Genomic DNA, 14,954 nt, shown 5'->3' on the forward strand with positions numbered 1-14,954 from the left:
TGATTCATGCTTGCAGGCCTACATTGGAATCAAATGTGTTCTCATAATGTGGCAGCTTGCCACCCATCGAAACTTTGTCTCTTAACTTGGATTTTCCGAAAATCACTTCCTTTCAATCTAACTTTACAAATGATTAAAAAGAAATTTAGTTTGAAGACAACATATTGAGCTAAAAAGTAATTGTTTTATATATGCGCTAAAGCACAATCTAATTATATTCATTGACATTATCTCAAATGACCATAATTCTAAAAGTAACATTCAATCCAGTAAAAAGGTATTCTAACTCTAAGTTCTGTCCTGTTGTTATACTGTATGATATGCCCTTCTGAGAAGGGAAAGACATTTTTTAACAAAAAGTATGTAAAGTAGGGACATAGTCCTATCACTGGTTATGGATATAATGAAGAATTTATTTGCTCAGTTAAACCCACATGTGCTTAATTTTGCATAAAAAATGCATTTATTTGAAGGTTGTTTGAAAGGTTTAGTGTAATATGACAAACAGTATATTAATTTATAGCGGAATATTCATCAGACCCAGTTGGGGGAACAGTTGAGGAAAAAAAGACAAAGGGATTGGTTCCAAAAGAGGGACAGTTGGGAGCCATGGTGTGACATAACTGATTACTATCTTTTTGTTTTAGAAGAACGATGGAAGGTTCACTGTCATCCAGCTGGTTGGGATGCTGCGGGGCATCGGATCTGGAATGAAGTATTTGTCTGATATGAGTTATGTACACCGAGACCTGGCTGCCCGCAACATTCTGGTCAACAGCAACCTGGTCTGCAAAGTGTCTGACTTTGGCATGTCTCGGGTCTTAGAGGATGATCCCGAGGCGGCTTATACCACCAGGGTAAGGATGGCTTTATCGGTGTCACTGAATAGAGCAAAACCTTCCTTACTTTTTTGGAGCATATGTTTACTGCTGTCAGCCTCTGATATGAGTATTTTTTTCCAATACTAAGGACAGATGATAATCTCAGACTTAATTTATGTAATTTGTTGCCAATTATTTGTGACACACTTTAGGACATTGACCCTTTGTCAGCCTTTGCAATCCTATGACCATTATAGCTAAACATTGGCCTTGACCTCCATCTTGCACAGTTGTACAGGCTCCTCTCCTTTCTTAAAATAACTTATTCTGATTTCACTGCATGCTGTGAGCTTCTCCCAGTGTGCTTGAAAAGCTGCAGGAAGTCCAATAGAGCCCACCTCACTTCTGATTGGAGAACGTTCAGCATAAATGCCTTTTCTCCCTAGTCTTACTGTACCTTGCCTGTCATTTTTTTTTATTGGACTTCACTTCCTTCATTCATGAAGACTCCGCATCATATGTGGGCACTACCCCAGCGTCTTGTTTTCAGGAAGCTAGCACAATGGTCTTTGCCGCCAGCCCTAACCTGCCTGCATTGCATAAAAAACCAAAGAGACTTCCTGACAATATCACTGGGTGTGCAATTAAAACTTTTTATTTAAAAATTCCATTAGATGTTGATGATGGTTGGAAAGGTGTGTGTGTGGGGGGGGGGGGGGGGGAGGAATTAGGGAAGGCAAAACATAAGCAGATTAAAATTCAGCTGTAACAGCTTCACAATTTCCTTTTCAATGCTTTGAAAGTTGTAAATCCACCCCTCCCCAGTTTACTTCAGTAGTTCCTGGACCATTATGAGATTTAGGAAGAGATGGACATTGCTGTTTTCCCCTAAGCAATTTGATGTCCATTCTGATAAAATGCTCCATAAACTAAAAATTCAAATATAACATCCTAGCACAAATACACGCTTATATTTATGTTGCTGTAAAACATTCAGTGGGATTCCATAACGTCTTTCAAACCAGTGTGAGCCATTACTAAATTCTGAATTCTATTGAGGGATACGCCTCCTGCGTGATAGTGTTTCCTGAGAGCTAACTGACAGCTTAGCAATGGTGTATGACTAGCGAATTGAGGGTTGGCATAACAAGACCCAAATTTGCAAAAGTCCAGAAAATGCTGCTGTATGCCTTGTTACAAAGAGTTAGCAGCCTGTTAAGATCACTTTAAAACTTTGGGAATGTTTATTTAATAAGGTTAATTGTGTAATTCACAGCTGTATTCCTTTTCCCTGCCACTAAAATAGGTGCAAACAGATCTCCATAAAATTACAGGCAAGGCATCTGGTCTTACATATTCCTCTGTGCATTTCTTTGTTTCCAAGCTGCATTCCATGATTCCAAGTTTACATAAACAGCTCAGAGAAGAACAAAAAAAAGTTTTCTAAGGGAGAGGGGGGAATGGGAAGGGAACACACTTTGTGCATTACCACAACAATTAGGTGTATCAGTTGTAGGATCTCAGCCAAGTGAATCGAGCAGAGATAAAAATCAAGGAGTCGCTTTACAAACTTAACCAAGCACTGAGGCCTGCTGCGGAAGCCAAGCCCTTGTTGGCTTTTCTATTAATTGAAGGCATACCAGGATGGATCTTGTTGCAGATGATGTGTAACACCTTCACTGCTGCAGCCTAACATAAATCATAGTTGTGTGCTACCCAGTCTCATCACTCACTTTAAATTATGCAATATTTTATGATCATAAATGGTGTAGTGACAGCCTGATGACAGCAGGCCATAGCTGTCACTGGCAGTCACCTTTCCCTGAGATAGACAAGATGAGCAATTGATTAAGGCCATTGCTGACAGCACAAATCTGTGATAGAAACTCAGTAAGCTATTTCTGTCTTCATTACAAAGCTCATTTAAAGGAAAAGACTTTTTTGTTTAAAGCAATCTATGTTTCAGGCAAGACCAATAGGTGAGGCATTTCCCAGCTATTTTTTGATTTGTAGGTAATGTATCTTTTTTTATCTTGGAACAATATGCACTTGCATATTTTTTTTAGGGTTTATATGTATAAACTGGGGAGTATGTATCTTCCCCAGTTTATACATTTAAACCCTAAAAATGTCAGAAAAAAAAGACCTGTAAAGACAACTCTGTCCATCTCTGGAGCTACCACTGCCTGAGTGTTCAAGCAGTGCTATTTCCAGGACAGGACCTTTACTGTGCTTGATGCTGCAGGCGTGAGCTCTGCCCTGTACATAACATTGCCTATGAGGGCTGGAGGAGACCACCAGCTCTGAACAGTAATAGACACCATGACGTATTCTTTTTTTGTAATTTTGTTGCGTATTTTATTATGTATGTGTATAAACAATATTAAATATGGTACCTTTGTATCCTTTACATTATGGGATTGATTTTATAAAATTGGAGAGTTAAAAATCTGGTGCAGCTCTGTATTAGCTTCCAGGTTTTTTTTTTTTACAAAGCCTAAGGCTGACCATACACTATACAATTTTCTGTCCAATTTCTGCCCAATTTCCTTTAGATTTACCTTAAACTATGTAATGCAAGAGCTTGCCTAATTGGATACAATTGAAAGTGTTGTTTAGGTTTTATCTCATATTTTATGGTTTTTGGTGAATCTCAAGCAAAATTCTCAAGAGAATTGTATAATGTATGGCCAGCCTAAGGCTGGCCATACACTATACAGTTTTCTTGGGAATTTTGGTTTAAATTTAGCAAAAACCATATAATAGGAGGTCAAACCTAAACAACACTTTCAATTGTATCCAATTAGGCAGGCCCTTGCACTACATAGTTAAAGGTAAATTGGACATTACATAGTTAAAGGTAAATTGGACAGTAAATTGGACATTACATTGTTAAAGGTAAATTGGACATTACATAGTTAAAGGTAAATTGGACAGCAAGGTAAATTGGCCATACATTATGCAATTGTCTTGAGATTTTTGGTTTAGATTTACCAAAAACCATATAATAGGAGGTCAAACCCAAACACTTTCAATTGTATCCAATTAAGCAGGCCCTTGCACTACATAGTTGAAGGTAAATCTAAAGGAAATTGGGCAGAAAATTGTAAGAAAATTGTATAGTATATGGCCAGCCTAATTGAACAAGCTGAAGTTAGAAGCTGATTGGCTACCATGCACACCTGCACCAGATTTTGCACTGTCAAGTTTCAGTAAACTGGCCATACATGCGTCGAATTCAGAAAGCATTTTCAAATGAAAATCTTTTCTAAGAATTTTTGTTCAAATTTTGCACTATTGGTGGGCTAAAGCAACGGCCGATTTTCGAGCGACCATCAAATTTGAGTGATCGGGCATCTTGAAAATTTTTAAAAATGAACAAACTTCTAATCAATGATGGGAGAATCGTGCGAGAAATGTAATTGAAAAAGAAATGAGCATGACCTGGAAAGAAAAGAAAATTCTTGGCCATGAAAATTCTTTTCTGTAGCAACACGAGGTGAAATAAAAGGCTTGGTTGGTCAAATTTGGAAATCAGTGGTGGCACCATCAGATTACAAAACACATGAAGTTTGTTATTTTCTAAAGAAAATTTGTTTGGAATTCAACCCATGTATGGCCTGTATAAATCAACCCCAAAGTGTCTGCTTTTTTAAAATATTTGCAAACACCAGCTTAGAATGTTATTGGCATCCTTTACTTTAAACCAGTATTGTTACAAGAAATGTTTACAGAATCCGGAACCGTGGAAATTATTATTATTATTATGCAGTATTTATAAAGCGCCAATAGTTCGCTCAGCGCTGTACATTACAAAGGGGGACAGAACAATACCAATACAATGCAAAACATGAGGGGATTGAAATAAAGTTATTTAGTTTATACATCAGTCATTTATAGAATGCATTAACCCATAGTAGCTAGTTATAACTCATTGGTCATTGTTCTGCCTACAGCTGGTTTTTGGATGCTGTGAGTATCATTATTATTATACAGGATTTATATAGCGCCAACAGTTTGCGCAGTGCTTTACAATATAAGGGAGACAGTACAATTACAATACATTTCAGTACAGAAGGAATAGGAGGGCCCTGCTCGTGGAGCTTACAATATAAAGGAAGGGGGAGGTGATAACAAAAGGTGATAACTGCGGGGGATGATCTGGCAGAGGTGATTCAAGTACAGTTCTTAGGTGGAGGTGAGGTAGGCTTCCCTGAAGAATTGAGTTTTCAAAGGTTGCCTAAAGGTAGACAGGGTGGGGGCTGACCGGACATGCTGTGGTAGGGAGTTCCAGAGGATGGGAGAGGCTCTGGCGAAGTCCTGGAGGCAACCGTGGAAGGAGGTGATGAGGGAGCTAGAAAGGAAGATATCATAGGAGGAGCGGAGTGGGCGATTTGGGCGGTATCTGTATATGAGGTTGATGATGTAGCTAGGGGCAGTGTTGTGGATGGCTTTGTAAGCTGTGGTTAGTATTTTGAATTTTATACGTTGGGTTAGTGGAAGCCAGTGGAGGGATTGGCAGAGAGGGGCAGCAGTCGCTGATCGGTTGGTAAGGTGTATGAGTCTAGCAGCAGCATTCAGAATAGACTGAAGGAGGGATAGCCTGTGTAACGGTAGACCAGCGAAGAGGGAGTTGCAGTAATCGAGGCGGGATATATAAACTTTGCTGCTTCCTGCACTGTCCTATTAAGAAAGCTTTATTATACAATAGATGCACTCATTGATGACTGAAACAGTACTCCGCTTATAATCAAGAGGACATGAATTAAATAAATGAATTTGCTGCAGTTTTCTCTTTTGCCACAAGTGATTATTTTATAACAATTTGTTTGAGAAAGGGGTCTGTTATTAAAGATGGCGATGTATTCTGCATAGCACAACAACTATGTATTAAATGCAGATTTTGTTTTATTGTACAGGGAGGTAAGATCCCCATCCGATGGACCGCACCAGAAGCCATTGCTTACAGGAAGTTTACATCTTCTAGTGATGTATGGAGTTATGGAATTGTCATGTGGGAAGTCATGTCATATGGTGAACGGCCTTATTGGGATATGTCCAATCAAGATGTAAGCATCCGTTTTTCATTGATGTAAAAAAAAAATGTTTCCTCATTCATTCATCCATTAGCAGCCATAAGTTATATAAAACTTTGCTTGTTCTATGAATGGGCAGCACTAATTGGAATTTTCTGTGTTAATTGGAATTCCGCAGGTTATGCCAAAGCAGGGATTCTGATTATTTAACAGTATGACATCATTTCTTACAAATCCTGAGCTACTGGCGCTATCAGTCGTGTAACTATATTGCTCGATGCGTCATTAACGCACTCACCGCAGGGAGAAGAACCTGCATTGTAAAACACGTAGTGAGATGCTGTAATTATCTCTTGGGCAATTAAATGACTGTCCTTAGGGGGCATTAAAAAAATAATTTGCTAAATGGCCTTCTTTAAATTATGTATATGTGGGTTTTTTTTTTTTTTTTAAGTATACCATCTGTAGAGTCTCAGATGGGATCAGTCAGACAGCTGTCTCTAGATGACCCAGTGAAACCTAAGAATAGCAACAGGGAAATAGTCCACATTGTATATTCGTACAATGACAAGAGGAAGATGCAGAATTCCTTCTTTCTCGGTTTCCTTGAGTATATCGTCCACAGTGCAATCCCATACCAAGGCAGGGATTGTGTATTGTGCAAAGGTTTCCTCTGTTCTGCAGGCACATCCAAAGATATTTATACCTCTTTCTCTCATATGGAAAGGAAGTCATCACACAAGTTAGACCTCGTCCAGGTGCAACTGGAAATACGATGCTCTCTTGCCAGCTACAAGGAGAGATGGCTAGGGATATATAATGGAGGGGTCAGCTGCCTCACAGATCCTGAAACATAATATAGAAAGTGATATTTCAGACAGTTTCAGCTTTTTAAACTGATAACTACACTGTTAGCTATTGATGAGAGAATCTAATTTGGCTGTGCTATCCTTCAGTTATTTTTCAGTTTATGGATATTTTAAAGTAGACAGAGGAAACAAAGTAAATGACAATTTTTATTACCATCAAGTTGAATTGTATCCAGTGTGTAAATAAAATACTCATTGGGTTGATTTACTAAAACTGGAGAGTGCAAAATCTGGTGCAGCTGTGCATGGTTGCTAATCAGCTTCTAACTTCAGCTTGCTCAATTGAACTTTGACAAAAAAAAAACTGGAAGGTGATTGGTTTCTCTTCAGAGCTGCACCAGATTTTGCATTTTCCAGTTTTAGTAAATCAACCCCATTGCATCCAATTAAAAGTGCCGTTTCATCATCTTACAGTCGATATTATTGAAAGCTGTCTTCTGATTGGCTAAAATTAGCTATTGTATATGCCTTTATTCCTCCAAACATATATATTGCTATATATTTTCTACAAAAATAAATACACACGAATATACATCTGTGAGAAAACTTGTAATCATAATGAGCTGTGACATTTGACCTGCAAAGTTGTTCTGCACTTACAAACTGATTACTAAAAGAGCTGTTCAAATTATACTTATTTGTAAATTATGAAATGTCTCCACCTGCTATTTTGTGTATTGGGCCGACTGTAATCTTCCATTTCTTTTATAGGTGATTAAAGCCATAGAAGAAGGCTATCGTCTTCCCCCTCCCATGGACTGTCCAATTGCTCTTCATCAACTCATGCTAGACTGCTGGCAGAAGGAGCGCAGTGACCGGCCCAAGTTTGGACAGATCGTTAGTATGTTAGATAAGCTTATCCGGAACCCAAACAGCCTAAAAAGGACTGGATTGGAAGGCTCAAGGTAAGAAATACATGATAGATTAAATGGTATCTTTCAGTACAGCACACAAACGATGAGCTGAAAGCAGAAATGGGGCCAGCTAATTAAATCGTACTGGCCTTCGATGGCTCTGTTGTATTAAATATATAGGTTAGAAGTCCCAGTGGGGAGGTCCCACCACACAGTCATATCTGCATCAGTGTGTTAAATTATTCAACTAGGAAAGAACTATAACAGCAACTGTTTAATTTCCCCCTCCTTCTATTGACCCAGAATCTGTCTGTGATCAGTTTACATTTGTAACCACACTGCACAGACCTTTAAGTATCTCTCTTTATAGATATTGATTGGATACTTTAGAAAGCTAGCAGATTCCCATGGGTATTCACAGGGAGGCTCACACTGAGAAATTGTTAGATGTATTGGCTATAACGGCACAGCTCCATGCTGCTGTTAACACTTTAACCTGTCTGCAGGTTTGTACAGATAAACAGCTGAAATGAAGGTCTACCTAATTAGAGTCCAGTTTGCTTTTTAAATATGTTACTTCTAATTTTAAGGACATGGCTCCCTAGTGCTTGTTGTTTCTAATTCCCTAATCACTGCACCTAAAGTCACTTCCACCTTATTACATAGTTAAAGATTTATCTTAGTCTTTCTGCTCCTCTCTTGCTTTATGTGACTTTATTCTAGTTCCCAGCACCCCATTAAATACACCCCGTGAATCCAACCCATTGATTTATGTAATCCTCCTTGGTTATCTCTTACGTAAGCTAACTTGGGCTGCAGATTTCTTGGTTTATTACATTTAAAGTGAAATCCAATCCACCAATTTCAGTGAATGATGTTAAAAAAAAAAACTTGCTTGATTCCCGTTGATGCATTTCTGCATAAAGCAGGTACAAAGTGAAACTTTGGAGGTATGACTCCTAGTTTTTTCAGAATCCTAGGAGTGAAAAATACACAGCAGTTTTCTGGCTTTTTTGTACAACAGCTACAGGATATGTTACTAATCATGGCATTGAATCTGCTAAAGCAATTACCCCAAGTGTCCAGCACAGAGGGAACCAAGGAGAATTAGATTCCCCAAACTCTACTTCAAAGACCCTGTTATTCTCACCATTTCCATCATATGTACTGTTCAGGAACATGTTGATTAAAGAGTGGATTATCTCCCCTGCATGCTGGGGTTTTTCTGCTCTCAGGGAAATTGGCCAGTATCTAGTTGACTGGACTGTTTCATTGCAATTGAGCTCAGAATAAGCAGTATAAGTAAAGCAATACTGATTAAGGCATAACTTAGAGATAGAGACAGTACAGTGGGAATTTACAGGAGGCTCCACACACACATGTAAAGATAATATCTATTAGACAACAAAAAACCTCTAGACAAATTATTAAAGTTCAGTGTGAGTTTGTGACTGCAGGAAAACAAAATTATTCAGTATGGCACAACATCCTAAACCCTTCCATGTATACTGAGAAGTTAATAGAAATAGTGGATTTTATATAGTGAACTGTCTGAAATTTGTGTTTGTTATTCATAGTAACCAATTAGACTCTTAGGAGAATTTGCTAACCTTCATTAAAAAATGACAGCTGGAATTACGTTAGTTGTCATAGGCAACACAGATATTTTACTTTCATACATTTTTGGAACGTTGGGCATAATGTTTCCTGTCTAAGTCCTCTAGCAGTTTGTAACATCCATTCATAATGTTGCATTTGATTCAATGTTAGTGAAATAGGCTGACATTCCAATGATTTTCTGTACTTTAGGACGAACACTGCTCTGCTGGACCCTGGCTCGCCTGAATGGTCCCAGGTGGTTTCTGTGTTGGACTGGTTGCAGGCAATTAAAATGGAGCGATACAAAGATAACTTCACAGCAGCTGGGTTTAACAACCTGGAATCCGTCGTGCACGTGAACCAAGAGTAAGTTCATTCCTGATCAAGATTTTACATTCTTGTAGTTGAAGGAAAAGTGATTCCTGCTGTTTTGGTTTCTGTAGGAACATTTCTTCCACACAACAAATCAGAAATCCCATCATAAGTGATAGCTTCTTGATATTACACAAGATTTCTACATTGCCATGGCGCTATGATACAAGATTCTCATGCTGCCATTTTCTCCTAGTGTGTATTCTTGTCATATAACCAGCGTAGGACCTTAGCATCAATTGGGGCCTAACAAATATAACATGTCATCAAATTTGCTGTTTTGGGGGCATGAAAGAGGGAAGAGCTTCTGAATGACTGTATATATACTGATGCCTGGGATATTAAATGATCTTTTCTTCTCATCTCTGTACAGTGATCTAACCCGGATTGGTATCACTTCCCCCGCACACCAGAACAAGATTTTGAGCAGCGTCCAGGGAATGAGGACCCAGATGCAACAGATGCAAGGCAGGATGGTTCCTGTCTGATTTATTAGTGCATCAGGACAAAGCTACACACTCAGAACTCTTGAAAAATTAGTTTACCTCATCCATGCACTTTAATTGAAGAACTGCACTTTTTTTTACATTAACCTCACCCCGCTGGACAGAGACTTAAATTAAAGGGGCTGAGGAGAAACCCATTCAACATGGAAATAGTCATTTGTGCCACACTCACATCTGGAAGATGGTCATATCCAAGGGGGAGCTCTCATGTCACTAGATGCATACGATTTACCAGACTTCCACCACCTCATCGAGGGTTGATTTTGCGTGTAACATGGACATCATTATGGAATGGATACATCACTTCATCAGTGTGGGCAAATGGAATAACCACATGATCTATTGCTGGAGATGCAGACCGTTGTAGGGGAAGAATAAGGGACCAATGGAGGCTGCTTCCTGTGCATCAGAGAATTTTAGGATCTTGTGGACATGTGCTAGGGTGAGAGGAGTACATCAGCATCTGAGGGATATGTGTTTATACTACCTAAAGACCATGGTCTGAAAAGGAATATAAAGGTGAGTTATCCCCATTGGTAGATTATTGTTGGGCTATATGTCATTGGTATTAGAATCACGGGGGTTGAAGCTGTGAGAAGGTCCCTGCTTCCAGTGGGCTCTGCCTCCCTACTGCCCCCCCCCCCCCCAATAATAATTATAATTAGTAATGTACACAATGTGCTGTCTGAAGATCCAATACAGAGCACAGTGTTTCTTTGCACTATGCCAGCCCCCAGGAGCAGTTTCCTCATATAGCTTTGCATCGTAGGATTATTTACAATCATCTGTGCTCCATGGGAAGAGCGAAATGTGTTGAGGGCATGTCCTGGTTGGAGCCCAGGCTGAGGCTGTTATACAACTTCTTAAACTGTTTTGCAGAGATGAGCTGCTTCAAGGACTTCTCCCTCCTCCATTAGATGTCTAGAGCTGGGACCAGCTTTGTCCTTGTCTGCAGTCCAAGCAGTTGCTACATAAGGGAACCTGTGGAACTTTGAGGGGCATCTATTAATTTAGTTTGGGTCACATCTGAAGAGGAACCCCTCCACTCTGCATTCTCTGTACTCAATAAAAGTGTTATTGTAGAGGCAGTAAGGGAAGTGGCTTTATAGTAAGGGGTGAAGTAGCAAGCAACGAGGTGGTAGATCTAGTTTGCACTGGGGCCCGAGGTCTGGATCAACACCACTGGGCACTATTAGTTCTGTTTTTAAGAATGTATGAATATCTATGCTACGTGATTCTATGTAAAAAAAAAAATCTTGCAAACCTTATTTGTGATAATTGTGTAGTAAGCAGTAGGTCAATGAAAAGCAGGAGAGGTAGTAAACTTTTTGCTGAAAAGCATGCGGTATGTTGGAAAATGGAAAATTGCTTTGAAAAATGCTTTCAGTTGTGAGAGAAAAATGGTCAATGGAAAGGGAAAGAAAGCAAAGCTTGTTAATTGAAGAATTGAATATGTGTCATTGTGAAACATTCTAGATATTTGAATTTTTTGGAAGAACTTTTATTTTATCAGAACAGGCAATAAGAAATATGGATGGAGCATTAAAGTATAGTCTGCCACTGTGACCCACTTAATAAATAACTTGTTCATTCTTAAATGAATGGAAGGCACAAATGGTGTTGTGTTATTTGAATCTAAAACTTAGTCTGGTTTTTTTTGTAGGGAACTGCACTCTTGTCAATTCTCCACGGCAAGCCTATCATCCACAGACACAACTGAACTGAAGCTGAAAAGATTCTCTTTAAACTTCAGAAGAGGTTCTGAGGATGTCATGGACACAGCTGTTGTTTCTCCAGCAAGAAAATCCCACAAGGTCCCACAGGTCTTCCTGTGTATTCCATGCCCTGGTGTATAATGACAATGGAAGCTAGCTGATGTTTACTAACGATGCCATGTCTTCAAGGCCTGGATATATTTGCCTTCAGTAAATCGGATCACTGAGGTCACATGGCCATCCCAAAGCTTGTTCTTCTAAAAGGGAATAAAGGCACTTCACCCAAGATCAGTTTCTGTTCTGTTCCACTGCACATTAAAGAGGACAAGGTGTGAGCAGTACATTGCAGTCACTAAGGAGTTAATTGTATGCCAAACTAACCTTAAGCATGGACCCAGCTTGCCATGGGCCGAGGAACTTTTTTGCTTTATGGTTTTCCCGAAAACAACAAAGACTTGACGCACTCCGATTTGAGGCCTGTCCCTCATCTGTACAGGCCTCTGTATTGTAATATGAATTTCCATTCAACAAAAAAAAAAAATTATGCAATTTTTCCATTTTCTGCATTTTACTGGTACCAGTGACAACCAGGCAGAGCTGCCAATTAAGTTTATATATATATATATAAGGAAGGTTCTGTTTCATATATATAAACTTACATCTTTGTGCTTAACCCTTTGTCTTTGTCTGATTGTCCTCACCTCAAAGCTGTTCAGTTTGACCACTATAAGATTTTAAGATTAGCAAATAATCTTAAATCTTGGAAATGAAAGGTTTTTTCACAATCCTTCCCTCCAGAGATTCTGTTCCTCCACGTGTGATCGCTAAAACTCTTAAACCAATGAGCCTAAGAATGTTTTTAGAAAAAGGCAGAAATAAAAAAAAATGACCTGCAGCCTTTAGGGATTTTGAAAGCAGTCAGGACAAAGGTAGAGAACACATCAGGAAATCTCATCAGGCTTCCATTCTGTAATACAGACATAACCAAGAATCACAGCATATGTCAAAGCCATGGTGTTTTCTAAAGAACAACTAGGCCATTTGAAAGCATTGTGGACTATCTTGTGGCATGAGGGGCCTATGGTAAATCTCAATACAGGGAAAAAAAACTGCTGAATTCAGGTCTGGCAATCAGATCTTGAATCCCAGTAGGGTTTTAGAGGTATTCTTAGAAATTAGATGGCCATCAGCGATCTCAGGAGGATTGAATAATGATCGTAATGTCTATGGGCACCATCCGACATTAGTAATTAACCTCAGATATCACATTGTGAAGGATGGCTGTCAGCGAGATTGGATATTTCAGCTTATAAACCAATCCTTCACAGAAAAGAAGCATGTAGCCTTAGAAGATGGTTGTTGCACAGAGACATATGTGCTAAGGAAAGGCTGGTAACAGCCAAGCAGATCTCTCATCAGCATTTCCCTGGGATGTGACATCTGCTTGTTGCTATCTTGATTGCTTGCTGCACTAGACTTTGCAACATTTATGCATGCAGTTCAAGGATTTCTTCCCTTTATAAAAGAATCTCGCTTTAAGGCTGAGACTTTCCAACATGTTGAGACATAATGAGTGCTTCCATCACTTGTTATTCACATATAATCTCCACACTACCAAATGCCTGCGCCTTGGTAATTCGGTGGTGTCAGGGTTGATGTGAACAGTAACTAGTCTGTAAGAATATCTGGCTGTTTTTCGAGCCAAGGAAAAAATGTGGACATCATTAAGTTAATAAATGACTGACTTCAATTTTAATGCTATAGTCTTCTTAAACTGGCATTTTAGAAATCGTAAGAAAAGTTAGAACCTATGTCAAGTGTTTATTGCTATCCACCTTCTTCTGGAAAGGATTTCCCTCCCTGCATCCCCAATGGGGAAACTTACTCAGATAGCATTAAAAACCTCGAAACAGTAGTTAATCCTTTGCAACCCAAGAAAAACAAAACAAAAATAAAAGTTTTGGCTGGAGTTACACTTCAAAAGCCATGCAATATTAATACCAATTGACATAATTGGAAATGCTGCCATAAATAAGGCACCAGCAATAATTTTTTTTAGTAATTAGCCCAGATTTAACAATGTTGTGATCTCTTCTTTCGTCCCTCATACCTCCCAAAAGACTCTGTTGTACTTCATGACTTTGCACGTACGCTGCAGGCGAGAGATGATATGCATTAATCAGTATTTGTGTGTTACTGCCAAAACATTTTTTTCTTTCTTTTATATATTGCAAGAATTGTATACCTAGCAATACCCGACTTTGGAAGGGAACCGCTAACCTAAATGCCTATAACTGGGCCTGAGAGTAGTTTAGGTCCAGTTCCGTGCAGAAACCTTCTAGATCAATCCAGTTTATCATTAGCAGTATTTTTCACTTCCTAACCTGAGCTTAACCCCACCAAATGTTAACCAGACAAAGAAAAGGGAGGTTCTATTTTTTGTGTCACAGCAAATGAGGAATTTTAATTTAGCTTGTTCTAAAAAAACAAAACAACAAAAAAAAAGCATTCTAACAGAACATTTTTTTCTTCTTGGTTCATATGTTGTTTAGAGTTATGTTTTTCTATTTTTGTTTCATTTGTAATTTTTGCATTTTTGGGGGGCGCAGGGAAGAGTAACTGGTTCCTCTTCCCTAAAACTTAGGTACACATAACTTATCTTCTTTATTTATGGTCTTTTTATACCTAGTTTGTAAAATTGTAAAATAGCAAAGTTAATGCAAAGTTTGCATTCTGGACAAAATAAAATAAACAAAAAAATAAAGTAGTTAATGAAAGTTTACATGAGTTGTGCTGTTTTGATTATATTATAGCAAATTATACTTATTTCCTATCATGAGTGCGACATTTATATATAAAGCTTTATGTAGGGTCTCATCCATGAAAAGTGGAGCAAACGGCTACATCTGACTTCACTAATGACAGACAATCCGTTTCTTTCACCTTTTAACCTGGACTGGAAAACGTATAGCTGTAATTACTTTGGTTGTTGTGGGCAGAAAAGGCAGTTTTCTTTTTAGTTTTGGTCTTTAGTCAGTGCATTAAATGGAATGGAATTGCCGTTTCAATTTTTCTAGATTCACTGTAAAAGAGGTAAGCTTTGTGTAAATAATGTAATGTGTTTTATCTTTTTTTTATGTTACATGATGGTTATGCCTAATGGAAAAATATGGGGCCATAAA

At 38.6% G+C, this 14,954-nt stretch overlaps 1 protein-coding gene across 1 annotated transcript in view; it reads left to right on the forward strand.

Annotated features, from left to right (window-relative positions):
• EPHA4 (EPH receptor A4) overlaps window positions 1-14,554 on the forward strand; it is a 104,826-nt gene extending 90,272 nt beyond the window's left edge. Inside the window, exons 13-18 of the mRNA XM_089669501.1 lie at window positions 648-857; window positions 5,741-5,890; window positions 7,438-7,631; window positions 9,390-9,545; window positions 9,925-10,576; window positions 11,721-14,554. Coding sequence (XP_089525627.1) covers window positions 648-857; window positions 5,741-5,890; window positions 7,438-7,631; window positions 9,390-9,545; window positions 9,925-10,039 — 825 coding nt within the window. The 3' untranslated portion in view covers window positions 10,040-10,576; window positions 11,721-14,554. The remainder of the gene's footprint in view (window positions 1-647; window positions 858-5,740; window positions 5,891-7,437; window positions 7,632-9,389; window positions 9,546-9,924; window positions 10,577-11,720) is intronic.
• Window positions 14,555-14,954: the final 400 nt, after the last annotated feature.

The sequence above is a fragment of the Staurois parvus genome, unplaced genomic scaffold (genome assembly GCF_062004578.1).
Source record: "Staurois parvus isolate SC_StPar_1 unplaced genomic scaffold, SC_StPar_1.0 ptg000078l, whole genome shotgun sequence".
Classification (NCBI taxonomy): domain Eukaryota; kingdom Metazoa; phylum Chordata; class Amphibia; order Anura; family Ranidae; genus Staurois; species Staurois parvus.